The following is a 27,104-nucleotide window of genomic DNA, read 5'->3' on the forward strand; positions in this document are numbered from 1 at the left end:
ATTGCCCAAAAGTTTTTTTGAAATGGTAGAAAATTTAGATTTGATAGATACATGGAGGTTCAAGCATCCACTGGATAAAGAGTTCACATACTATTCAACCATATACAAATCCGCAAGTAGGATAGACGGAATTTGGACAACAAAAAATTTAAGCATAAGAATTGGGAAAGCCGAGATCCAACCTAAAACCCTAACAGATCATAATTCGGTAATGATAACAATAGATGATCAAGAAAAAGTAAGAAATAAAAGATGGAGGATGAACATATTTCTATTAAAAAATAAGAAAATAATACAAGGGGCCCGAGAATTAATGAAAGAATTCTTTGAATTAAATTGTAATGGGGAAGTTGATTTAAAAACAGTGTGGGATGCCGGGAAGGCAGTTGCAAGGGGTTATTTTATTAAACAGAATACATTGGACAGAAAGAAGAAAAGAAATCCAAATTAGAGGAAGAAATAAAAAGAAAAGAAAAAATATTATATAAAACAGGAAAAAGAGAAATTGAGAGGGAGATAAAGATTCTAAGAATGGAGTATGAAAATCTAATAGAGGAAGAAATAAATAGGCAAATAGAATATTGGAAATACAGGAATTTTGAATGGGCCAACAAGCCAGGAAAACTCCTGGCATGGCAATTAAAAAAAGAAGAAGTGAAAGATTAATAAATAGAATTAGAATAGGAGACAAAATTATAGAAAAACCACAAGAAATAAGGAAAACATTTGAAAATTTTTATAAGAAGTTGTATCAAGAAGAAGAATTTGATGAACAGGAAATAGAAAAATTTGTAAAAAAATATAAATTGCCAAAAATATCAGAGGAGAAAAGTAAGCTGTTAAAGGAATCCTTTTCAGAAAAAGAAATTAGGGAGGTAATCCAAAAAATGAAAAACGGAAAAGCACCTGGACCGGACGGCATCACAATAGAATTCTATAAAGAACTAGAAGATATTATAATTACACCTCTACAAAAGATAATAAATGAAATTCCAACAAAAGGAGATATGCCACACAGTTGGAGGGGAGCAACAATTACGTTATTGCCAAAATCGGATCTAGATTTAGAATCAACAAATAATTGGAGACCAATATCATTATTAAATTGTGATTACAAAATTTACGTTGGGGTATTAGCAAAAAGATTAAATTTGATTCTAGATGAAATAATAAATGAAAATCAAGCAGGGTTTGTAAAAGGTAGGCAAACTAAAGATAATATAAGGAATATAATCAATATTTTGGAGTATGTGGGAAGTGACAGAAGTAAAGGAGCGGCAATAATGACAGTTGATGCTGAGAAAGCTTTCGATAACATCTCGTGGCGTTATCTTGGAAAAGTAGTAGAGGAATTGGAATTAGGAGAAAAATTAACAAAGGCAATTAGGGTAATATATAAAAATCAAAAGGCAAGGATAGTTATAAACGGGAATCTATCAGAAGAAATTAAAATCTCCAAAGGGACGAGGCAGGGTTGCCCATTGTCACCTATATTATTTATAATCGTTCTGGAAACATTAATGAAGGGTATTAGGGAGGACCAGGAAATCGAAGGAATCAAAATAGGGAGAAATAGGTACAAAGCACGCGCATTCGCGGATGATGTGATCATTACAACGGAGAATCCATTAGAGTGTATGCCAAAAGCAATAAAAAGAATAAATGAATTCGGAAAATTAGCGGGCTTCAAAATAAACTGCAAAAAAGTGGAATGCTAGTAAGAAATTTGGAAAAAGAGGAAAAAATTAAATTACAAGAATTAACGGGGATAGAAATAAAGAAAAAAATAAAATACTTGGGGATATATATGACGAATAAAAGCATTGACCTATACCAAGAAAATTATGAAAGGATCTGGAGAGAAATTAAAATAAAATTGGAAAGGTGGACCAAATTAAACTTATCAATTTTAGGAAGGATATCAGTGATTAAAATGAACATATTACCAAAATTAATGTACTTATTCCAAAACTTACCAATTTTGGGGGGAGGGAAATGCTTTAATGATTGGCAGAAGGAAATTACAAAATTTATCTGGAATGGAAAAAAATCTAGAATAAAATATAAAATAATGACGGATTCAAAGGAAAGAGGGGGATTCGGCCTACCAAATTTGGAGATATACCATGATGCAGCAGGATTGGTATGGATAAAAGATTGGATCGAACTTAAAAAATATTTTTTATTAGATTTGGAGGGAGCAGGATTAGGCTCCGGATGGCATCTATATATGATGGAGAAAATGGGAATCCACAATTGCTTTTTGAACAACATAATAAGAAAGTCCTTGTACAAAATCTGGAAAAAACATCAAAGAATATTGGAACCTAAGGTGGGTGTCACCTTTTGAAATAATATCAGTTAGGAAAATAAATATGGGAACAATGTGGCCAACATATAGAGAAATAATAGAAGAGTCAGAGGGCAATCTGAAATTAAAGGAATATGAAGAAATTAAAAATTTATGTAATGTGTGGCTACAATATTTTCAAATCAAACAAAGGTTCCAATTGGATATTAAAATAGGCTTTGAGAAAGAATTGTCTAAATTTGGGGAAATTATATTAGAGGGGAAGGGAAAATATATTAAAAATCTATACGAATTGATACTGCAATGGGATACAAAAGATGAATTAACAAAAGAAACAATGATCAAATGGGCCAAAGAATTAGGAAAAATAATTACAGTCGAGAAATGGGAAAATTTATGGAAGCGGGATCTAAAATGTGTATCAAATTATGATTTGAGAGAAAAAAAATTTAAGATGCAATATAGGTGGTATTTGACGCCCACCAAATTGGCAAGAATGTACAAAGGAGTGAATAATATGTGTTGGAGGTGCTGGGAAGAGCCGGGAACCTACCTGCATATCTGGTGGCGATGCACAAAAATTAAAAAGTTTTGGGACGAGATATATAATGAATTGAAAAAAATCTTAAAATACTCTTTTAGAAAAGAACCAGAAATGTTTCTATTAGGACTTTTAAGTGATGAAATAAAGGCTAAAGACAGGACAATAATTATGCATGTGACAGTGGCCGGCAGAACACTTATCGCAAGGAATTGGAGAAGTGAAAAGATACCAAAAATAGAGGATTGGGTGGAGAAGATGATAACATATCAAAATCTAACAATTAGAGCAGGTAAGCCAAAGGAATAAAGGAAGAGAATCTAGAAAAGGACTGGAGTATGTTCAAACAGTATCAAAAGAAACAGATAGAAAAGACCAATCTCTTAGCAGATATATAAAAGGCACAAAAAAAGATACAAAAGAAAAAAAGGGAGGATAGTATACATTAAACAATAGAAATACTAACAGACCAAAGTAAAGGGATGACTGGAAGTTTATATCCTATTTTAGAGGGGAGGGAGGGATAAACAGCGGGTTAATTTTGTAAAAGAATAATATTATGTCTTTAAGACTGATTTGCGTTAAGATATGAATCTTATACGATTCAAATATTTTAAATGGGGGTGATTTATTTATGTTGCAATTTATGTTTATATTCATAGGTTTAATGATTCTTTTTTCTTTGCTGTGTTTTTCTTTCTTGTATGGGTGTTAATTTTGTTATATAATTGACCTGTTGATTTAAGTTGAATTTAATTTTGATTAAATTTAAGTTGGTTTAAGTTGATTTAAGTTGAATTTAACTTTGATTTAACTTATATATGATTTATTTGATTTATTATTTATTATATGTTGTTAGTATTGTTTTGTTTTGTTTGTTTACCTTTATATATGTTTTTAAAGAATGAAATAAAGTTTATTTTAAAATTAAAAAAAAAAGAATTTTTTCCCCTTTTGGAGGCTGAGAGCTCTCGACACTGGAAAGAGACTACAACTAAGGTTGGAAAAAATATTTAAAGGCTTTCTCAGTGCTGGACTTAAGATTTATAAAATATAAAGAAGTTTAAAAAATGAGATTTGGAACCAGTGACTTTATGTCTTAAGGCTTGGAATTATAAAAAGCACCATTTCCTGCCCTGTTATTTGCATGGAATTTGAGAAGATCAGCATGATGGAGGATAAAATATCTGACTTTGAAGACTATGAAAATCAATTTTGGGAACTAATTTTGGAACAAATTCTGGAAATGAGAGATGAGATGTGTAACTGCAATGGAGAAACACCAACCCCAAGGGAGAATGAAAAGATCCAAGTTGAAACATCATTAGATTTAAACCTGGAATCATCAGACTTGAACGGGAGGGGCGCGCGAATGGGTGAGACCGTTAATCGCGTCAAAAAATCGATGCATGAAGGATGTCAAAAAAAATTTGGAAGCAATGAACGTGATGTACTCCAGTGATGCCCAGATGGAGGCCGTGAAGGAGGAGCTTCATAATTTGACGCAGGGGAAAATAAGCGTTTGGGAATTCTGGGCTAAGTTCACCATGTTGATCCACAAACTTGGGTGGGATTTGCATTCGGATCCAGTGCAATCAGCGGTTTATCTAGGCCTGCACCCAGAGGTGAAGGATGAGCTCTCTAGAGGTCCAAAACCCAAGAACATGGATGAGCTTTCTAAAGCGGCGTTAGCGGTGGGCGTGAGGCAGGACTCCAGATGGAACGACAAGCAGGCAGTGCGCGCAACCCGCCCCTGGTTCCCATGCTCTCAGGAGAGGGCAGCCCCAGCTGCAGCCCAGGCCCCGCCCCAAGCCCTCCCAGAGCTGGAACCCATGCAAATTGATGGAGCGCGCACGCTTTTCAAACCCCCATGGCGCCAAAACGCAAGGAGGGAAGGGGCGGGAACTGTTTCCTCTGCAACGCCCCAGGCCATCTCGTCAGGAATCATAGAATCATAGAGTTGGAAGAGACCACAAGGGCCATCCAGTCCAACCCCCTGCCAAGCAGGAAACACCATCAAAGCATTCCTGACAGATGGCTGTCAAGCCTCTGCTTAAAGACCTCCAAAGGAGGAGACTCCACCACACTCCTTGGTAGCAAATTCCACTGCCGAACAGCTCTTACTGTCAGGAAGTTCATCCTAATGTTTAGGTGGAATCTTATTTCTTGTAGTTTGAATCCGTTGCTCCGTGTCCGCTTCTCTGGAGCAGCAGAAAACAACCTTTCTCCCTCCTCTATATGACATCCTTTTATATATTTGAACATAGCTATCATATCACCCCTTAACCTTCTCTTCTCCAGGCTAAACATACCCAGCTCCCTAAGCCGTTCCTCATAAGGCATCGTTTCCAGGCCTTTGACCATTTTTGTTGCCCTCCTCTGGACATGTTCCAGCTTGTCAGTATCCTTCTTGAACTGTGGTGCCCAGAACTGGACACAGTACTCCAGGTGAGGTCTGACCAGAGCAGAATACAGTGGTACGATTACTTCCCTTGATCTAGATGCTATACTCCTATTGATGCAGCCCAGAATTGCATTGGCTTTTTTAGCTGCTGCATCACACTGCTGACTCATGTCAAGTTTGTGGTCTACCAAGACTCCTAGATCCTTTTCACATGTACTGCTCTCAAGCCAGGTGTCTCCCATCCTGTATTTGTGCCTTTCATTTTTTTTTGCGCAAGTGTAGTACTTTACATTTCTCCTTGTTAAAATTCATCTTGTTTGCTTTGGCCCAGTTGTCTAATCTGTTAAGGTCATTTTGAAGTGTGATCCTGTCCTCTGGGGTGTTAGCCACCCCTCCCAATTTGGTGTCATCTGCAAACTTGCTCAGGATGCCCTCAAGCCCATCATCCAAGTCATTGATAAAGATGCTGAACAAGACTGGGCCCAAGACAGAACCCTGTGGCACCCCACTAGTCACTACTCTCCAGGATGAGGAGGAGCCACTGATGAGCACCCTTTGGCTTTGGTCAGTTAGCCAGTTAGAAATCCACTGAATGGTAGCATTGTCTAGCCCGCATTTTACCAACTTCTTTACAAGAATATCATGGGGCACCTTGTCAAAGGCCTTGCTGAAATCAAGATAGGCGACATCCACAGCGTTCCCTTCATCTTCATCTACCCTTCATCTACCAGGCTTGTAATTCTGTCAAAAAATGAGATCAGATTAGTCTGACATGACTTATTTTTCAGAAACCCATGCTGACTTTTAGTGATCACAGAGTTTCTTTCTAGGTGCTCACAGACTGTTTGCTTAATTATCTGCTCTAGAATCTTTCCTGGTATGATGTCAGGCTGACTGGGCGGTAATTGTTTGGGTCCTCTCTTTTCCCCTTTTTGAAAATAGGGACAACATTTGCCCTCCTCCAGTCTGCTGGAACTTCGCCTGTTCTCCAGGAATTTTCAAATATTATTGCCAGTGGTTCTGAAATCACCTCTGCCAGTTCTTTTAATACTGGCAGTATATATAGAGTGTTTGTTTTGTTTGCCTGGGGTGTGGAGCAGTCATGTCTAAAAGCTCTGGAGGTGTTTCTGTTATTTTTTCTGCAATAAAACTGTCTTAGAAAGTTGGGCTTCCGTGAGTCGTCACTGCAAAGCTACAAGAATTTTACCACAACAAGAATCTAGCCGCTGTGCTTAACGCTCTGCAAAGAGAACTGTTCCTGGTCAGTATAGCGCAGCTGAAGCGTCTTACTGGACCAGTGCAGAGAACCTCTTAGGTTATGGACTGAGTTATGTTTTGGATTCTAATGTTGTGGTCTCTTAAGTTTTGATGGCTATATCGTGTGCAGAGGCAGTGAAAGTGGCTTCGGATGTGAGAAGACCTGCTTGGTCGTAAATCAAGCCATAAAACAAGGGAGGAACCGAGAGAGCTGCGTAAGTGAAGGCTTACAGCTTTATTTAACTGCAAAAGGCTAGTTTGATCTCCCGTTGTGTTTTTTGCCAACAAACACAAGACGGTGGTAGATTGCTAGTGAAGAGACAGAGGAAAAAAGTTTAAAGGCTTCAGAGAAGGCTCAAAGCGTCTGAAAAGTGAGTAAAGCAAATCCCAAGGGGGAAGAGAAGCAAGGGCACACAGAGGGGGTGGCAACAGACCCCAATAATGGCAGCAGAAAATTTCCAGGTTCCCTTTCCAAAGCTGAACTCTCCTAATTATGTGCAGTGGTCTAAGAGGGCTCAAGTATGGTCGGAAGCCAAAGAAGTTTGGACGGACTATGTCCAGAGGCGAAAGCCATTCGTGGCTGTTGCAGCAGATGCCACAGCAGAGCAACAGGCTGCTGCACATGCTCAGAACAGAGAACATGATAAAATGGATACTAAAGCTATATGCATGTTAATGGTATCGATAGATGACTCTCAACTGCCCTATGTGGAAGACTTAAGGTCTGCATTTGAAATTTGGGAAGCCCTTAGGCGTATTCACCATAGAACCATGCCCGGAGAGAAGGTGAACATTATATGTGCTTTGTATGAGTTGAAACTGAGGCCAGAGGACAGTGTGGTTGAGCACACGTCACAAATGACTGACTACCAGTTGTCGTCTCTAGGTGTGAATTTTCCTGAAAATATTAAAAGTTTATACTCTGCTTAGCAGCCTGCATGCAGGGTTTGAAAACTTAGTTCTAACTGCAAGTTTTGCCAGAGGGCCAGCTGAATATGACTGTGTGAGCAAGAGTATCAATATCATCGAAAGCGTATTGATAATCCAAATGCACCAAGTGTTGGATGTTCTGATAATTCCCAGCGTGGGGGAACTGGCAGACAGAGCTGTAAGGAAGTCTCACAAGTGTCTGCTATGGCCAGCAAGTCGTGTTTTCGATGTGACAGCAGATTTCATCTAATAGCAAAGTGCCCAGAAAAGCAACAGGAGTTTCAGCTGCCCAAGGCCAGTTTCCAGAGCTACCGAGGAAGGCGACGTGAGAACTACAAGAGTCAACGACCCAGAGGGGGAAAATGTGCTAATAAGGGACTGTTTGCAATGGTAGCACAGCAGAGCTCTAAAAGGAACCCACAAGCCTTGAAATGGGTAATTGACAGTGGGGCTTCGCACAGCTTAGTACCGGCGACATCTTGTGGCAGTCTTAGGAACTGCAAGACTTTACCAGTTGCAAAAACTGTGACTATAGCAGACAATAGCAAACGAGAAATGAACCTTAAAGGCACCATTTATGTTAATTGTTTGCAAACTAACCTTCCTGTTTTTGTTATTCCAGGAATGAAGAATGGACTTTTGAGTGTGTCATGCCTGGTAAAAAGTGGTTTTAAGGTTGAGTTTGAAAAAGATGTGTGCACTATTTCAAAACAGGGGAAGAAGTTAGTTAAAGTTCCCTGTGAGGAAGGGCTTTTTGTTTTGGATGAAGAGCAGTTGGCAGCAGGCAGCTGTTCAACAGGTGAAGCACAAGCTAAATGTGTAAATAAGGCTCCTCATACAGGTTGTGCACATTTACTTCTTAGAAGGTTAGCTCATATATGCTTTAAGTATGTAAGCAAGATGCCAGATTTAGTTGAGGGTTGTAACCTTAAACCCTGTTCGAATTTTTTGGATTGTTGTGCTTGTAAACACGCTAAGGTTAAGACATGTAACTACCCTAGATCTGATAGAGTAAGCAAGAAACCCTTTGAGCTAGTACACACAGATGTGTGTGGCCCTTTTCCGGTCAAGTCCCTTGGAGGTGCGAGATTTATGCAAATTTTGGTGGATGATTTTTCAAGGGCCAGTTGGGTTTTCTTTCTGAAAGAAAAATCACAAGCAGCATCAATCCTGATGGATTGGATTGAAGAAGTGGAGTGTAAATTTGACACTAGGGTGCACAAGATACAATCGGATCGTGGTGGGGAGTATGTGAACCACACGCTAGCGACATGGTTAAAAAGGAAGGGTATAGTCCATAGACTTACCAATCCTTATTCACCACAGGAGAACTCAGTTGCGGAAAGAAAATTCCGAACATTGCAAGAAGCCATTGCTGCTTTACTGTTTGATTCTGGATTACCACAGCGTTTTTGGGCAGAAGCCGCGCTGTATGCGAATTATTCTTTTAATAGAGTGTACAACAGCACAGTAGGCAACACTCCTTATTTCATGTTGTTTGGGGAAAAACCAAAAATTGACCATCTAAGAGTTTTTGGATGTCGTGCTTATGTGCTGGTGCCTAGGGCACAACGCAAGAAAGGTGATCCCAGATCTAAAGAAATGCTTTTCTGTGGTTATCAAGCAAACACAAAAGGTTGGAGATTTGTAAATGTAGGAGGTAATCAAACAAAAATCACAATCAGCAGAAGTGCTGAATTTTGTGAACAAGATGGTTGGAATAGAATCCATGGCAATTCTGACATACTATTTGATGTGTCAAATGGAAAAGATCAGACACAGGTCCCAGGGCGAGAATCGGTTCCAGAACAGGCTGAGGATTCTGAGGATGAGGGTGAGAAACCTTCTAGTTCACCCAAGTTAGTAAAGTCAGAATCAGAAAGTCCTCCAACTGCTAGTGACAAACAGGTGACGACCAGTTATTCTGGGTCAGAGGGGGCAACTGATGGAGCATCGCAGGAGCTGCCAAGGCGTTCCAAGCGTACCAACAAAGGAAAACCTCCAGAAAGGTATCAAGCCATTAGTGTTTGGGTAGGATTGGCAAATTGCGAACCTGAAAGTTTTGAGGAGGTTGAGCAATTACCCCAGGAGGAGGCCAGTAGGTGGCATGAGGCCATGCAGAAAGAGTTGAATTCTATGAAGGAGCTTGGTGTATTTTCCATCTCCAAACTGCCAGAAGGTACCAAGGCAATAAGTTGCCGGTGGGTGTATAGGATAAAGACAACAGTAACAGGGAAACCAGAGTACAAAGCGAGGCTTGTAGCTTGGGTTTTTTCACAAAGTAAGGGGGTTCACTACTCTGAATTGCAGCCATCAGCAGCCATTAACAGCCATCTACAGGTTTACCACTCCCATCAGCCCATCACCCATTCCCACCCACCCCCACCACCCTCTGTATATATATATAGGGTCTGACACTTCTGTTTCTAGTGTATCTGAAGAAGTGTGCATGCACACGAAAGCTCATACCAAAATATAAACTTAGTTGGTCTTTAAGGTGCTAGTGAAGGAATTTTTTTATTTTGTTTGGAGAGTCGTTACTCTAGAGTAGCCTTCACGTCCCCTCTATGACAGTATGTTGCATGATTTAAGAGATATTGAGAAAGTGTTTAAGATAAATGAAAATTACATGATTTAGTTATAATAATGGACTCAATGAGGGAGATGTGAAGAAGTCTATAATGTTAAAAAACAAGATTTAAGATTATATTTTTTCTTTTTTATTCTTTCTGTTTCTGTTTCTTTTTTGCTTGTTGTTTTTGTGGTTGTTTTTATATTTTTGTATGTTGTTTTAAAATGAATTCTTAAAGACCCCTATGTCTTTAAGAGTCAGCGCCGATTCCCCATACCCACAGGTCTCAGGATGGTTACAAATGAAAACACAACATAAAAACACAAAACACCACATTTTTAAAGGGCATTAGATGTCAATCAGCCAAAGGCCTGGTGAAAAAGGTGCAGATTTGCCTGGCTCCTATAGCTGTATAATGGTTTTTCAGACATTTGTATGGATTCTTTTATGGGATGTGAAATGGGAACTCTGACTGAAGCTCTTTCCACATTCGAAGCACTGATAGGGTTTCTCCCCTGTATGAATTCTCTGATGGGAAGTGAGATCGGTTCTCCAACTGAAGCTCTTTCCACATTCCACACACTGATAGGGTTTCTCCCCTGTATGAATTCTTTGATGGCAAGTGGAATGGGAGCTCTGATTGCAGCTTTCTCCACACCAAATTTTTATGTAGCTTCTCCTCTCTGGGGATTTTGTCGTGGTCACCCTTGTTCTCGATTTCCGATTCATCACAATCTGCAATGGAGACAAAAAGGGATTAGAGCCGGCTTCCGGTCTGCTGCCAGCGCCGTCCGGCTGCGTTCGCCTCGAGTTCCGAGGCAAACGACGCCGCGAGGGGGGGGGAAAGCCACGGAAAGCGTCGCGGCTGCCCATAAGAGCCTCATATTGTGCGTTATGAGGACGAATGTGCTCAGCGGTGCCAGAATTCCGACTCCCCGACTCGCCGGTAAACTCGATAAGAGTCCTGGCAGAGTGGGGTGGTAGTCGAAGGGGCCATTTTGAGCGTCACTGTCACCCTCGCGGCAGCAAAGCTTCGTTGCCGGCGGCGGAGAGCAGCGGATTCTTCCAACGCAAAGAAATTAAAATTGGGAAACCGTGAGTAAAGGACTTTAAAAAATTTCAAAAAGTTTGAACTGATGAAATTGGACACTGAAGAGGTGTAAAAAGGAAGCCGACCTCTTCCAATTGAGGGACTGGGATACAGTAACCGATCCCCTGCCGGGAAGGTGAAATGAGCTAATCAATCTATTAACAATTGGATTAAAAGAAGCACCCCCAGGGAACCAGATCTAGCAAACTCTGAGTGGTGGAATTGTTAAAAAGAAGAAGCGGAAAGTAATTAAAAAGAAATTAAAAGAAAGGATATTTGGACTGGGATATAAAGTGAACTGTAAAATTAAATAGTGAGCTGATTGCAAGAGAATTAAAAGACAAAGTAACCAGTTTGGGCAACAAAATGGATTACAATGTTATGGAATGAGTCCTCCGCCATTTCCTGCAGTGTAACTGGTTGGTTTCCCACGGGAGTAGAACAGATAAGATGGCTTCGGACACAACAGCTGCAAAAGAGCAGTCTTGGCACAAGATTTTTGCAGAGCTGCATGACATCAGAAAGGGATTGAACTTGTATACCACATTGTTGCGGGAATGTGTTCTGTCATTTAATTATAATAAACAATCAAGAGAGGTTAATGGAGAAAGCTGCACAGAAAGAGGAATGGACATGGAAGTTATAAAATTGGACTTGGAGGACAAAAAGAAAGTACCAACACTGGACATCTTCACGACACATGGAGAACTGGCGCAACAGGAAGAGGAAGAAGAAGGATGGCAGAATGTTCCACAAGTGGGAGATGTGGGACAGAAAAAAGATTGGATTCAAGAACTCCTCAAAGATGAACCAGGGTGGTCTCTGGTCCTCCTGGTGAGAGTGGGGGGACAGGGCACGCTCTGGGAAGTTAGATACAAAGGCATAGGTGGGAAACAGCAGAAGTGGGGGAAAAATGCTTGGTGGAAGCTGTGGGAAAGAGTGGGAGTGGGGTAATAGTTTATAAATGTTGTATGAGATGGGTGAAACGGAGTGGCCTTACACTGGTTTGATATATGGATCTCGCTGTAAACTTCTGGAAAATCTAGATCTGGGAGAAGGGGGGGGAATTATGTTATTATGGTTTAAAATAATATGTGAAACAAGAGTTAATGTTAGAATGAGGATTCGTTGTTAATAAAAATTATAGGCAGAGGGGGAAAGTTTTGGAGTATGAATAAAGGGAATTAGAAATATTTGGTTGGAAATATTAGATTAAAAGTGATTGTATTATTATTGGGAATAAGAGTCGAAAATAAGATTAAAGAATTGAGTAAAAATGTTTAAGATAAGTAAAGTATAATGAATACTGTCTAAATAATATTATAATAGGGACCCAAAAGGGGGAGGTCGGGGGAGTCTAAAGGGTTATGATTAAGATTTCAGTTAGAATTTATTCTTTTGTATTTTGGTTTTTGTATTCCTGTTTTTGTATTTTGCATTTTTGTATTTTGTTTTTTTGTGTGTTTGTGTTTTGTATTTTTGTATGAGTGAGTGTGTTTGAAAATCTTCAATAAATATTTTTCTTTTTTTAAAAAGGGATTAGAGCCTCAGGAACAAATGGAGAAGAAGTGAAGGGAGTTGGGTGTGTGTTCATTACCTGTGTTATTTGTCATTAAACAACATATTTATTATTAGTTTCTGATGAGTTGTTGAATGTTGCTTTGTTTCATTTTCAGTAGTCGTCAAAATTGTGGAGGACTTATCATAAAATTATATATTAATGGAAAGATAATTTAATCCAGAATGAAATTCAACAAAGTTTGTTCAATTACCCGTATTCTACCAAATGTTATAGCCAAATAACCAGAAAAAGGAAGCACAACTTGCTTAGGTAGACTTTTCTCAGTGTGTTATGTGATTGCTATCAAGTTGGTTGGTTTTTTTGTGTTCTTTCATTTAGTGAGGTTGTAAAACATAATAAAATTTTAGAAATGGCACAAAGAGTTGACTGGTCACCCAGAAAGCGATGTAAAATAATACTATTAAGTGAACAACACCACAGTTATGAAGAATTTAGAAGAGAGATTGGGGAAAACTTAACCAAAGCTGGCATTTCTATAATTTGAAGAGGTCTATGGGGACTCAGTCACTACAAAATCAGACTTCCAGGAAAAGGTGCACAAGGGCAAGTGACAATCGAAGAATGGAGAGACTGTCCCTACATGACAGAAGAAAACCATCTGGGTGTAGACAAGATGACATGGCGCAATGTAATGTGAAGGTGAGTGCGAGGACTGGTCTAAATGTTAGAATTCAAAGGAAAAAGCCATTGTTATCTCTCAAGCAAAGGTTGAAAAGATTAAACCCATGTTAACAGGACAGCGGAACAATGGGACAGTATTATTTGGAGTGATGAGACCCAAATCTCCTTGCTTGGTAGTGATGGCATGAAATACGCGAGGAGAAGAATCGGATAATATTTACATCCTACTTGCATTACACCGACCGTGAAACACCCAGAGAGTGTGATGATCTGGGGTTGTATGGCAGCAAAAGGTGTGGGCAGAATTTGTGTCATTAATGGGAATGTAAATGCCCCAAAATACATGAAACAACACAGCAATAAAGTGCAATTAACAGAGGCAATAATTCAGTATTGGTTTGACATTATTACAGCTGCAGAACTAAAAACTTGGTTCACTTCACGGGAAGGCGTTGTAAGGCCGTAATTAAAGCTAAAGGTTACCAATGGTTACCAAAGGTTTCACGTTTTTTCTTTATGACTGCTGTTCTAATAATTACTCCTTCCTCCTCCTCCTCCTCCTCACTGCTACCACTACCTGAGATTCAATAAGCCTAGCTCTTCTCTGGGATGGATTTTGTTTGGCCCAGTCATGGCATCCCCTCCATCTCCAATGTCGGTTGTCTCTTTGGTCAACCCAAGACTGACAGGAGCAAAAACAGAAAACCTGAAGTTACACGTCTTTCCTAATAATTCTGAAGCTGACATTTAAGGTGGCCTGGGCAGTTCAGAGCAGCCCAATCGTGGCAGAAAAAGGAACAATTTGAGGAAGATTGTTCAAAGAAAAAGACTGTATTTTACTGTTTAGGGGGGGTGTTAGGTTCCCAGGTGTTATAGTGTTATGGTGTCCACTGTAGAGTTCTGAGGAAATATATGAGGTTCATCACATAGAGGTATTTTGTTGAATTTCCAGGCAGATATGACGATCCCACAGGGAGCCTTACCAAGAGAGGCCACGATCCCACGATTCTCCTCCATGACGTCCTTATGCAGAGCTCTTTGGTCAGGATCCAGCAACGCCCACTCCTCGTCCGTGAAACGTACAGCGACGTCTTCAAAGCACACTGGACCCTAAAAGAAAAAGGGAAATGTCTGAGACCCTACCTGCCTGCAGACTGTCTCACCAGAGTGGTGCATGCTCTAGTTATCTCTCGCTTGGACTACTGCAATGCGCTCTACCTGGGGCTACCTTTGAAGGTGACCCGGAAACTACAACTAACCCAGAATGCGGCAGCTAGATTGGTGACTGGGAGCGGCCGCTGAGACCACATAACACCGGTCCTAAAAGACCTACATTGGCTCCCAGTACGTTCCCGAGCACAATTCAAAGTGTTGGTGTTGACCTTTAAAGCCCTAAACGGCCTCGGTCCAGTATACCTGAAGGACCGCCCCCATCGTTCTGCCCGGACACTGAGATCCAGCGCCGAGGGCCTTCTGGCGGTAGGACGTGTCATTTAAGGAAGATTTTTTTTTTAATTTGCTCAATGAGGGGTTCTAAAAATATGTTATTGCACATGAGGAATCCAAATCTGCAATTATTTTTATGATTGGTTGATGTTTAGCTTGGTTAATTGAGATCTGTTTGAAATACACTTTAAAAAAAGCCGAAAACTCGCATTTTGAAGCGAAGTTAAAGTTTTTAATCATTTTATAAAAGTGAAAATATAAAGAAATTTTGTTTCCAGCTGTAACAACATATCATTACTTTATCATATAACGTCCTATTATAGTAAAAAAGGAAAAAGAATAATAAATTAACAACTTCAAGGGCTGGTGTACATGATCATGTATCTGCAGAGGGCCCACATCTGAGTAGGAGAGCCACTGGCAGAAGCCCCCTGGACCATGCTCTTCAAAAGAAGTGTACACTGTTAAAATTTGATTCCTGTAGAATCTAAAGGCCTGCTCTTGATCCTCACAAAGATGGTGTCAGACTTAGAGAAACCATATTCCATGCAGGTCAAGACTTCTGTTCATTTAATGGTTCTGAAGCAGGAGAATATATAGTATTTCCATCCTTCCATCACTGTGATAGAAGGGTTACCATAATGCTTATTATCCATGCTACTATTGAAGGAACTAAAATCTTGTCTTTCTTAAAATGTGGCAATCCTTATCTTAAGATTGGGTGCCTGCCCAACAGCCTTAATTCTACACTATCAGAATGCTGTTTTTGCACCCCCAATTTATCCAATAAGAAAAGACCGTCACTCGACTGAACTTTGGTAGCTCTACTTTACAGTGTATTTTTAAAACCTCCAAGTAGTTTATCCAGTCCTCTGCATAGACTTCATTATCATGTTTATCATCATAGCTATTCTTCAAAGAAAACATGCTTTTCTCGTTCATGGGAATAAAATTTTGTTTGCAAAGGGTGGGAGTGAGCAACAAAAGGACACAATTCTCTGCTGAATATAGTGTGTGTGTATGTATGTGTGTGTATATATATATATATATATATATATATATATATATATATATATAGTATAATAAAATAATGTTGGTGGGTGAGGATCCCAGCTCCTTTGATGACCACACAATTGTTCTGGTACCAGAGATGCTCTGTAACATATTCAAGCAAGACCCCAGCCCCCAGTCTCCAATGCAACACAGAAGACAATTGCTAGGGCTGGTTAGATGTCCTCATGTCACCCCATTCTGTCTATCTCGGATAGATGAGAAATCTACTTGTCAGAGCATTTCAGCTTTGAAACCCCAACGACCTCAGTGGGTGGACTGGTGGTAGAAAGCAAAAAAGATATCACATACAGTGGTACCTCTACTTACGAATTTAATGCGTTCCGAACACACGTTTGTAAGTCGAAAAAATTTGTAAGTCGAATCCCATAGGAATGCATTGGGAGAAAAAAATCGTAAGTAGAAGCAACCCTATCTAAAAATTCGTAAGTAGAAAAAATCTAAACCGCATCCAAGATGGCGGACAGAGCTCCATTCGTAAGTAGAAACATTCGTAAGTAGAGTTATTCATAAGTAGAGGTACCACTGTACTGTTGTATAATATTAATATTAATATAATTATTAATATTAATAGTACAGACAACTACAATACATATATAAGAGAACTACAATACAGTGGTACCCCACAAGACGAATGCCTCATGCAACGAAGAACTCTCAAGATGAAAGCGTTTTGCGTTGCGCGAGGTGACTCACAATACAAAGTTGCCTATGACCGCGCTTCGCAAGACAAATAGGAATGCATTAACTAAATGGGTAGACCGGGTAAACCGGGAAAATTTTAAACCATGCTTTACAAGACGAGTTTTTTGCTATATGAAGCGACTTGCAGAACAAATTAATTTCATCTTGCTAGGTACCACTGTATCTTGTCATCAATTTTAGGCACTTATCAACATCTGTTTTCATCAAAATGGGGGAATAACCTATATGTTTATAAATGACAGGAAAATTTCAAAAATGTTAAAAAGTAGGAACTTTTCACATAGAGATTTACCAAGCAAGACCTCAATATTTACAAGGAACCAAAATAGATTTCAAATTACCTCATCATACCACAACTTTTTAACACCCCTCAAATCAGGATTTTTAAAGATGAAAAATTCAACACGCCCTATTCTGGCGGTTCCCTCACTGCGAGAAGCCAAGTTGCAGGGAACTAGGCAGAGGGCCTTCTCGGTGGTGGCACCCGCCCTGTGGAATGCCCTCCCATCAGATGTCAAAGAGAAAAACAGCTACCAGATTTTTAGAAGACCTCTCAAGGCAGCCCTGTTTAGGGAGGCTTTTAATGTTTAATAGATTATTTTTATTTCATTTTTATGTTGGAAGCCGCCCAGAGTGGCTGGGGAAATAAATAATTTACTGTTGTTGTTGTTGTTGTTGTTGTTGTTGTTGTTGTTGTTATTACTACCGCCCACAGGCAAGCCATAGCTTTCTGACGTCATGCCCTCGGTCTCACCTTTGGCTTTCTGAGTAGTCTCCCGTGCCCTTTCTGTGACCTTTGCCTTCTCTGGGAGAGGCATGGCTCACTTGGTGGAGCAAGTCTCGCAAATATCAGAGGAAACCTAAGTGTCAGCTCACAATGTAAAAGTGCTAAAGGTCAGACTGTTCCTAAACGTGTGCATATTGTGCTAATTAAAGGAGCCTCTGCCAAGCTAGCAATCAGCTTGGTTATGCACAGCTCACCTGCAATAACTCCTCACTTGCCTGCTTTACTTCATCTGGTGCCCAACGTGGGGCTAGTTTTACACACTTCGCTCGGCAAGAGCTACGGATCCCGGTGAATATACGAAGGAAGGAACATAAGTATGGGGAGTTCCCTTTCTGCCCAGCAATTGCACAATCGTACAGATCTCCATTATTTGCTTGTACAAACACGGCATCCTTGATCTTGCAAGGCACTTAACGCTCTCTTGCAAGCAATCGATGCACGTTGTCCCTGGTAATCCAGAATGCGGCAGCTAGACTGGTGACTGGGAGTGGCCGCCGAGACAGGAATGCTTTGATGGTGTTTCCTGCTTGTCAGGGGATTGGACTGATGGCCCTTGTGGTCTCTTCCAACTCTACGATTCTATGATTCTAAGACTTGTGTCGAGCTACTAACCACAGCAAAATCTGCAACAACTCTATTAGCAAACTCCTGAGCATATCTGGTGGGCGTCTCGCCCTTTGTAGCTCCTTCTGAGTTGCGCACCTGACGCACCTCCTCCACTGTATCAGTGGAATTCTCCTTAGTGCACCTACTGTTTATAACAGCAACAGACTTACTATGTAAGTCTCCAGCAATGGGGTTGCCTAGGAGAGCTGGACCATGAAGAAGACTGATCACCAAAGCGAGTGACTTTTAAGGCAGACGATGCGGTGTGTGTTCCTGGGTGCCAAGATGAGGCCAGAGGCTTTTCCTGCCCCCTTTCCCTGCTGCTGCCCTTCCACCTCTGCCCAGGAGGCTGCAGGGCTCAGGGTGGTCCTCTGGGACAAGGGATTGGGTCCAAGGTGGGTGCAGCCATCCAAGGTGGCTTTCGTAGTGTCATCTGACCCAGATTTTTATTTCCTCTGCAGAATGTAATAGCTCAGCCAGAGTTGGGCCTACCTGAGGCCCGATGGAAGAGAAGGTAAGCCTCACACCTTGGAGACAGGGAACTCCCTTGTCCCTTCTTTGCCCAAGACTCACCTCCCAGGTTTTCTTGCTGGGAGTCCTGCAGGACCTAGTCCCTGCCTGGCAGGCCTTTCCCACCTGGCCTGGGAGGGCAGCGCCCAGACTGACTCCAGCTACAAGAAGCGGAGGGGGCTGAACAGACTCTGGGGTTGGGGTCTTGTTGAGGGGTGTTTGCTAGCTTCCCGCTTCCTTTGCCCTCCATGGTCTCCCTGCCTGTGCTGACAGAGCTGGTCTCACAGGCGGAGTTCAGGACTCCTTGACTGCTGGCCGACTTCAAAATCCGTGTCGAGGCAGCTGGCTCTGGGGTGCTCAGGACCAATGGGGAGGGATAATGGGAAGTGTAGTCCGGTGGAGCTGCCGAGGACCCAAATTTGGGAAAACCTGCTTTAAAGCAACTTTTGCTTTTGGCCTGCAAAGATGGGACCTGCCCACATTTGTATTTTCTTGTATTTTGTTGTCCTCATGACCTTTGTGCATTTATTTATTTATTTTATTCCTTAAGAGGGCAAATTGAAAGGGAAATTGTATGGCAAGCAGCGGAAAAATAAAACGTTGCGTTTGAAAACAAAACAACACAAAAACCTGGGGGTGGCCTCCTCCAATATTTCATAGGGGACCAAAGACCCCTACGCCTTTAAGAGTCAGTGCCGATTCCTCAAACCCACAGGTCTCAGGATGGTTACATATAAAAAAACACCACATAAAAACACAAAACACCACATTTTTAAAGGGCATTAGATGTCAATCAGCCAAAGGCCTGGTTAAAAAGGTGCAGATTTGCCTGGCTCCTATAGCTGTATAATGGTTTTTCTGACATTTGTATGGATTCTTTTATGGGATGTGAGACTGTTGCTGTGACTGAAGCTCTTTCCACATTCTATGCACTGGTAGGGTTTCTCCCCTGTATGAATTCTTCGATGCTTAGTGAGATCGGAGCTATGACTGAAGCTCTTTCCACATTCCATGCACTGATAGAGTTTCTCCCCTGTATGAATTCTTTGATGGGAAGTGAGACTGTGGTTGTGACTGAAGTTCTTTCCACATTCCATGCACTGATAGGGTTTCTCCCCTGTATGAATTATGTGATGGGAATTGAGATGGGAGCTGTGACTGAAGCTCTTTCCACATTCCACACACTGATAGGGTTTCTCCCCTGTATGAATTCTCTGATGAGAAGTGAGAAAGTCCTTCTTCCTGAAGCTCTTTCCACATTCCCTGCACTGATAGGGTTTCTCCCCTGTATGAATTCTTTGATGGGAAGTGAGTTTGGAACTCTCAGTGAAGCTCTTTCCACATTCCACACACTGATAGGGTTTCTCCCCTGTATGAATTCTTTGATGGGAAGTGAGAGAGGAGCTCCTACAGAAGCTCTTTCCACATTCCACACACTGATAGGGTTTCTCCCCTGTATGAATTCTTTGATGGGAAGTGAGATAGTGGCTGTGACGGAAGCTCTTTCCACATTCCACACACTGATAGGGTTTCTCCCCTGTATGAATTCTTTGATGGGAAGTGAGTTTGGAACTCTCAGTGAAGCTCTTTCCACATTCCACACACTGATAGGGTTTCTCCCCTGTATGAATTCTTTGATGGGAAGTGAGAGAGGAGCTCCTACAGAAGCTCTTTCCACATTCCACACACTGATAGGGTTTCTCCCCTGTATGAATTCTTTGATGGCAAGTGAGATAGTGGCTGTGACGGAAGCTCTTTCCACATTCCACACACTGATAGGGTTTCTCCCCTGTATGAATTCTCTGATGGGAAGTGAGATCGGTTCTCCAACTGAAGCTCTTTCCACATTCCACACACTGATAAGGTTTCTCCCCTGTATGGATTCTTTGATGGGAAGTGAGATGGGAGCTCTGATTGAAGCTCTTTCCACATTCCATGCACTGATAGAGTTTCTTTCCAATGAAATTTTGTTGATGGGAAGTGGAATGGGAGCTCTGACTGCAGCTTTCTCCACACTCCAAATTTTTACGTAGCTTCTTCTCTCCGGCGATTTTGTCGTGGTCACCTTTGTTCTCAATTTCCGATTCATCACAATCTGCAATGGAGACAAAAAGGGATTAGAGCCTCAGGAACAAATGGAGAAGAAGTGAAGGGAGTTGGGTGTGTGTTCATTACCTGTGTTATTTGTCATTAAACAACATATTTATTCTGATGAGTTGTTGAATGTTGCTTTGTTTCATATTCAGTAGTCGTCAAAATTGTGGAAGACATCATAAAATTATATATTAATGGAAAGATAATTTAATCAAGAATGAAATTCAACAAAGTTTGTTCAATTACCCGTATTCTACCAAATGTTATAGCCAAATGACCAGAAAAAGGAAGCGAAACTTGCTTAGGTTGACTTTTGTCAGTGTGTTATGTGATTGCTATCAAGTTGGTTGGTTTTTTTTGTTCTTTCATTTAGTGAGGTTGTAAAACATAATAAAATTACAGAAATGGCACAAAGAGTTGACTTGCCACCCAGAAAGTGATGGAAAATAGTACTATTAAGTGAACACCACCACAGTTATGAAGAAATTAGAAGAGAGATTGGGGAAAACTTAACCAAAGCTGGCATTTCTATATTTTGAAGAGGTCTATGGGGACTCAGTAACTACAAAATCTGACTTCCTGGAAAAGGTGCACAAGGGCAAGTGACGATCGAAGAATGGAGAGACTGTCCCTACATGACAGAAGAAAATCATCTGGGTGTAGACAAGATGACATGGCGCAATGTAATGTGAAGTTGAGTGCGAGGACTGGTCTAAATGTTAGAATTGAAATGAAAAAGCCATTGTTATCTCTCAAGCAAAGGTTGAAAGGATTAAATCCATGTTAACAGGACAGCGGAACAATGGGACAGTATTATTTGGAGCTATGAAACCCAAATCTCCTTGCTTGGTAGTGATGGCATGAAGTTACGCGAGGAGAAGAATTGGATAAGATTTACCTCCTACTTGCATTACACCGACCGTGAAACACCCAGATAGTGTGATGATTTGGGGTTGTATGGCAGCAAAAGGTGTGGGCAGAATTTGTGTCATTAATGGGAATGTAAATGCCCCAAAATACATGTGAGCTGAGAGGGTTAATAGCTCAGCAGTCGTCCTGTATCACGAGGGGCCCTGTGACATGGCATGTAAACAGGAAACAGGAAGTAGTACCTGTTGCTGTTGTGTGTTCTGTAATATATGACATCGTCTGTTTGCATTCTGTCTGTTGTTCTGCTGTTCGTTGCAGCTGCAGTATCATGGAGTTGAACTCTCCTGGTTGTGAGCTGCCCTAAGATAATAAATCTTCTGTGTTTTAATGAACAAGGGAGTGAAAGTGAGTTATTTTCACAGGCGCTGAAAGCTAGATAAAGTTTCTGCTGCAATTGGACTGTTATCTGAACTTCAGAAGGAAAAATTCCTGGACGTTTAAAAACAAGGCTTGATATTTTCGAGAAGGAAGCGTACTGGGCTGAGGAGTTTTTGCAACGCTTCTACAACAAAGCTAATAGTTGTCGTAGGCAGATCGATTCTCTGCTATCCTTCTGTCTCACAAGGCTGTGTTTAGTGTTGTTTACCAATTGCATAATTGGACAACATTCTACAGAAACAACACAGCAATAAAGTGCAATTAACAGAGGCAATAATTCAATCTTGGTTTCACATTATTACAGCTGCAGAACTAAAAACTTGGTTCACTTCACGGGAAGGCGTTGTAAGGCCGTAATTAAAGCTAAAGGTTACCAATGGTTACCAAAGGTTTCACGTTTTTTCTTTATGACTGCTGTTCTAATAAATACTCCTTCCTCCTCATCACTGCTACTACTACCTGAGATTCAAGAAGCCTAGCTCTTCTCTGGGATGGATTTTCTAACAATTCTGAAGCTGACATTTAAGGTGGCCTGGGCAGTTCAGAGCAGCCCAATCGTGGCAGAAAAAGGAACAATTTGAGGAAGATTGTTCAAAGAAAAAAACTGTAATTTACTGTTTATTGGGGGAGGTGTGGTTAGGTTCCCAGGTGTTATAGTGTTATGGTGTCCACTGTAGAGTTCTGTGGAAATATATGAGGTTCATCACATAGAGGTATTTTGTTGAATTTCCAGGCAGATATGACGATCCCACGGGGAGCCTTACCAAGAGAGGCCACGATCCCACGATTCTCCTCCATGACGTCCTTATGCAGAGCTCTCTGGTCAGGATCCAGCAACGCCCACTCCTCGTCCGTGAAACGAACAGCGACGTCTTCAAAGCACACTGGACCCTAAAAGAAAAAGGGAAATGTCTGAGACCCTACCTGCCCGCAGACTGTCTTGCCAGAGTGGTGCATGCTCTAGTTATCTCTTGCTTGGACTACTGCAATGCGCTCTATGTGGGGCTACCTTTGAAGGTGACCCGGAAACTACAACTAACCCAGAATGCGGCAGCTAGACTGGTGACTGGGAGTTGCCGCCGAGACCACATAACACCGGTCCTGAAAGACCTACATTGGCTTCCAGTACGTTCCCGAGCACAATTCAAAGTGTTGGTGTTGACCTTTAAAGCCCTAAACGGCCTCGGTCCAGTATACCTGAAGGAGCGTCTCCACCCCCATCGTCGTGCCCAGACACTGAGGTCCAGCGCCGAGGGCCTGTGGAACGCCCTCCCATCAGATGTCAAAGAGAAAAACAGCTACCAGATTTTTAGAAGACATTTGAAGGCAGCCCTGTTTAGGGAGGCTTTTAATGTTTAATAGATTATTTTATTTCATTTTTCTGTTGGAAGCCGCCCAGAGTGGCTGGGGAAACAAATAATTTACTATTATTGTTGTTGTTGTTGTTATTACTACCGTCCACAGGCAAGCCATAGCTTTCTGACGTCATGCCCTCGGTCTCACCTTTGGCTTTCTGAGTAGTCTCCCATGCCCTTTCTGTGACCTTTGCCTTCTCTGGGAGAGGCATGGCTCACTAGGTGGAGCAAGTCTCGCAAATATCAGAGGAAACCTAAGTGTCAGCTCACAATGTAAAAGTGCTAAAGGTCAGACTGTTCCTAAACGTGTGCATATTGTGCTAATAAAAGGAGCCTCTGCCAAGCTAGCAATCAGCTTGGTTATGCACAGCTCACCTGCAATAACTCCTCACTTGCCTGCTTTACTTCATCTGGTGCCCAACGTGGGGCTAGTTTTACACACTTCGCTCGGCAAGAGCTACGGATCCCGGTGAATATACGAAGGAAGGAACATAAGTATGGGGAGTTCCCTTTCTGCCCAGCAATTGCACAATCGTGAAGATCTCCATTATTTGCTTGTACAAGCATGGCATCCTTGATCTTGCAAGGCACTTAACGCTCTCTTGAAAGCAATTGATGCACCTTGTCTCTGGTAATCCAGAATGCGGCAGCTAGACTGGTGACTGGGAGTGGCCGCCGAGACAGGAATGCTTTGATGGTGTTTCCTGCTTGGCAAGGGGTTGGACTGAATTGATGCTTTTGAATTACAGTGCTGGAGGAGACTCTCGAGAGTCCCATGGACTGCAAGAAGATCAACCCTATCCATTCTGAAGGAAATCAGCCCTGAGTGCTCACTGGAAGGACAGATCCTGAAGCTGAGGCTCCAATACTTGGGCCACCTCATGAGAAGAGAAGACTCCCTGGATGTTGGGAAAGATGGAGGGCACAAGGAGAAGGGGACAACAGAGGATGAGATGGTTGGACAGTGTTCTCGAAGCTATGAACATGAGTTTGACCAAACTGCGGGGGGCAGTGGAAGACAGGAGTGCCTGGCGTGCTCTGGTCCACGGGGTCACGAAGAGTCGGACAGCACTAAACAACAACAACAACAACAAATTTACAAACATAACACCCCAGAGATGAAGGGTTTTCTAGCTCCCTCAGGCCTTAATCTTTCCATTGATTATAGTTCCTTTTTGTAATCTAACCCTATGGCTTTGTATTTTATGGCATGAATTCTCTGTTCACACTATATTGATCTGTCCCTTTAAATGGTTTTTAGCCCTTTATGTATTTAACGCAGAGAAATTTACACTTTGTATCAGCTTCTGCCGACCTTGAAGATTGTATGCAATGCTCGAGATTTTAGCCGGTGCTTAACTCTCTTATATTGTTCCCATTGGTGAGAATAAGGAATTGTCTGTATAAAATTTTTAGATTGTTATATGTAGTAATTGATTGAATGTATGGTATTTCATCATTGAAGAAAGAGCTTGTTCCTTTGAGGAAACTAGAGGTTCAACAGTGAAATGGGAGGATTTTCAGCTGGCAATCCATCAGGATAGAGAAGGACAGTTGAGAAATATTGCTGGAAACAGAATACCCTTGAATACCAACTATATACTTACCCGGAACATTTATGATCCCCAAGTGAACTACTGAATTATAGACTGATAGAGATTAGTAGTGTTTATGCACCATTGAATATATGCGTCAGGCCATTGCATTTGCACATATATTTTGCAAATATTATTTATACTGTTGCCATAATATATTTATATATTTTCCACTGTTTATTGTCACGGCTTTTTGTTTTGTGTTTTTATTTATATTTTCTGTGATTGTCTGTTTGCTATTTACCTCCTCTTCCCTGGCTTCTCCCCCCCCCCCTGATCACCCATCCTTCTTCTACCTCCACTTCTTGGGCTCTGAGCCATCTTCCCTTCCTGGTTCCCCGGCTGCATCCTCCCACTATTCCTCTGTGCCCAACCAGTCCATGACATTACTCCATCCCTCGGCCTCTGTCCCCACAAGGCAGCTTCCCCTGACCTGATCTGGTTCCACAGCCGCTGCTTCCCTTCTGCCCCCATGAAAAGACGGATCAGGAGCTCTTGCCGGCATCATTCCGTCACCTGCAAGAGAGAAAAGGTAAACAGGATGCCAGGAGTGTCTGCTTCTCTCACAGGTGGAACAGGGCATCTCTAACTACAGATGGGCCTTTGTGAAAGCATTACCTGCTGAGAGCATTTGGATGTTTGTGCCCATTTCATATGTTTGTTGTGCAGAAATGCATCTCCCCTCCTCTGGCCCCTTGTTCCCAACTGTCACCCCCAAAACAAGATAAAAAGAACCCTCAGATTAGTTGGAAAACCAACAGAATGAGACCAAAGGGAGAAAGACCACCTTCCTCCTTACCCAGTGGCCTCTCTCTGGTGTCCAATGGAGGCCTCTCTGCCTCACAGGAATCCAGGTCCATTTCTGCAAAATGATCCATTCCCTGAAAAAGAAACAAGGATTCACAACAGAGAATGGTTAGAAATATTAGAAAGAGAGTGACAAAGACTTGAAGGGTGTGAGATCTCATTCCATGGATGCTTTCCCAGAAAACGCATGGGCCATCAGTAGACCATTATGGGATGTTCTCTGTCCTGTTTGGATCCCCTTGGGAGTATCCAGAGCAAAGTCTCTCTCACCTGCTTTCTCTCCTCTGCCTGACTCAGGAGGAAACCTTCGGCCAGGGCCACCGCCTGGGAACTGGTCTCCGCTCCACATTCCCTCACCCAGCTCTCCATCTCCAGGGGAAGGACAGCCAGGAACTGCTCCAAGATCACCAGGTCCAGCATCTCAGCTTTCGTGTGCCTTTCTGGCTTCAGCCACTGGTGGCAAAAGTGGTAGAGTCGGCTGCAAACCTCTCGGGGTCCTTTGGCCTCCTGGCAGCAGAACTGCCTCAACTGCTGGCTCTGCACCTCTGAGCGGAGGGTGTCCTCCTCACCCAGGATCTTCTGCACTGGGTTTTCCCACAATCCCCCACTGCTCCCAGTTTGGATGGCATGGCCTCTTCCTGCTTCAGGGCCAGCTGAATCTCGCTCATCCATCTGTGCTCTCAGGAAGGCTCCGATAGATCGGAAGGAACCCTTTGGTCTTCTGCCAAGTTCTGTCTGTTGCAATGAGAAGCTCTAGCAAATCCTACGAAGCAAATACATTGTTCTGTTACAGAATTTGTAGGACAGGGGAAAATAATGGTTCCCTGAGCAAGCATGGATGAGTCTTGCTGGGAACCAGGGCTGGACTGCCCCACATCCCAGACCATGAGCTATCTTTTTTAGGGGAAAAAGAGGAGGAAGAGGAGAAGACATCATCATCATCACTTTTAATTTGTATACCTCCTCTCTATCTTACGATACTCAAGATGGTTTACAAGCTGAAGAAACAGAATCTAATGCAATACAAAACAACCTTATAACGTAACAATCTAATCATAGACTTCCGATTCGTCGCGCTGGTGAGAGGACGCAGAGACCTCGAGCTCCGAGGTCTCTGGCATCGCGGAGGGGGGGGGAAGTCCATGGGGCACACAGACTCCCCATAAGAACACCGGAAAGTGCGAACACCGGAAAGTGCAGCCTGGCAAAGCTCTGGACGCAATTCCTCCTCTACTCGGGAGCTCAGTAGAGCGACCGAGAATCAGAGGAGTGGAGTTGCGTGAGCCATCTTGGGCAACATCGTTACCTCCAAGAAGCGAAGCTCCGAGTCTTCAGCCAGCAAGCGGCGGATTCTTCCCAAGAAACAAAAGATTTGGACAAAGTAAGTGAAATCTCTAATTTGGAAACTTAATTGGAATTATAGGAAGAGATTCTAAAAAACGGAAGTCGATCTCTTCTTACTGTGGACTTCAGAGGCACGAAAATATTCCAAAGCCGAAAGTGAAAATGATT

General features: G+C 42.0%; 2 protein-coding genes across 5 annotated transcripts in view; both read right to left on the reverse strand.

Moving 5' to 3' along the window:
* LOC132592085 (zinc finger protein 208-like) overlaps positions 1 to 27,104 on the reverse strand; it is a 154,027-nt gene that overhangs the window by 52,460 nt on the left and 74,463 nt on the right.
* The window catches only part of LOC132592060 (zinc finger protein 135-like), an 80,777-nt gene continuing 69,525 nt past the window's right edge, over positions 15,853 to 27,104 (reverse strand). The window contains exons 1-4 of one of the 4 annotated variants that reach the window (XM_060274136.1): positions 25,585 to 25,778; positions 25,219 to 25,301; positions 22,600 to 22,726; positions 15,853 to 20,528 (exon numbers count right to left, since the gene is read on the reverse strand). In XM_060274136.1, coding sequence (XP_060130119.1) covers positions 19,270 to 20,528; positions 22,600 to 22,726; positions 25,219 to 25,301; positions 25,585 to 25,753 — 1,638 coding nt within the window. In that variant the 5' untranslated portion in view covers positions 25,754 to 25,778 and the 3' untranslated portion in view covers positions 15,853 to 19,269. Of the gene's footprint in view, positions 20,529 to 21,639; positions 22,470 to 22,599; positions 22,727 to 25,218; positions 25,302 to 25,584; positions 25,779 to 27,104 lie in introns of those variants that run through there. The other 3 variants (XM_060274133.1, XM_060274139.1, XM_060274141.1) reach the window with 3 other exon arrangements.

The sequence above is a fragment of the Zootoca vivipara genome, chromosome 4 (genome assembly GCF_963506605.1).
Source record: "Zootoca vivipara chromosome 4, rZooViv1.1, whole genome shotgun sequence".
NCBI classification, from domain to species: domain Eukaryota; kingdom Metazoa; phylum Chordata; class Lepidosauria; order Squamata; family Lacertidae; genus Zootoca; species Zootoca vivipara.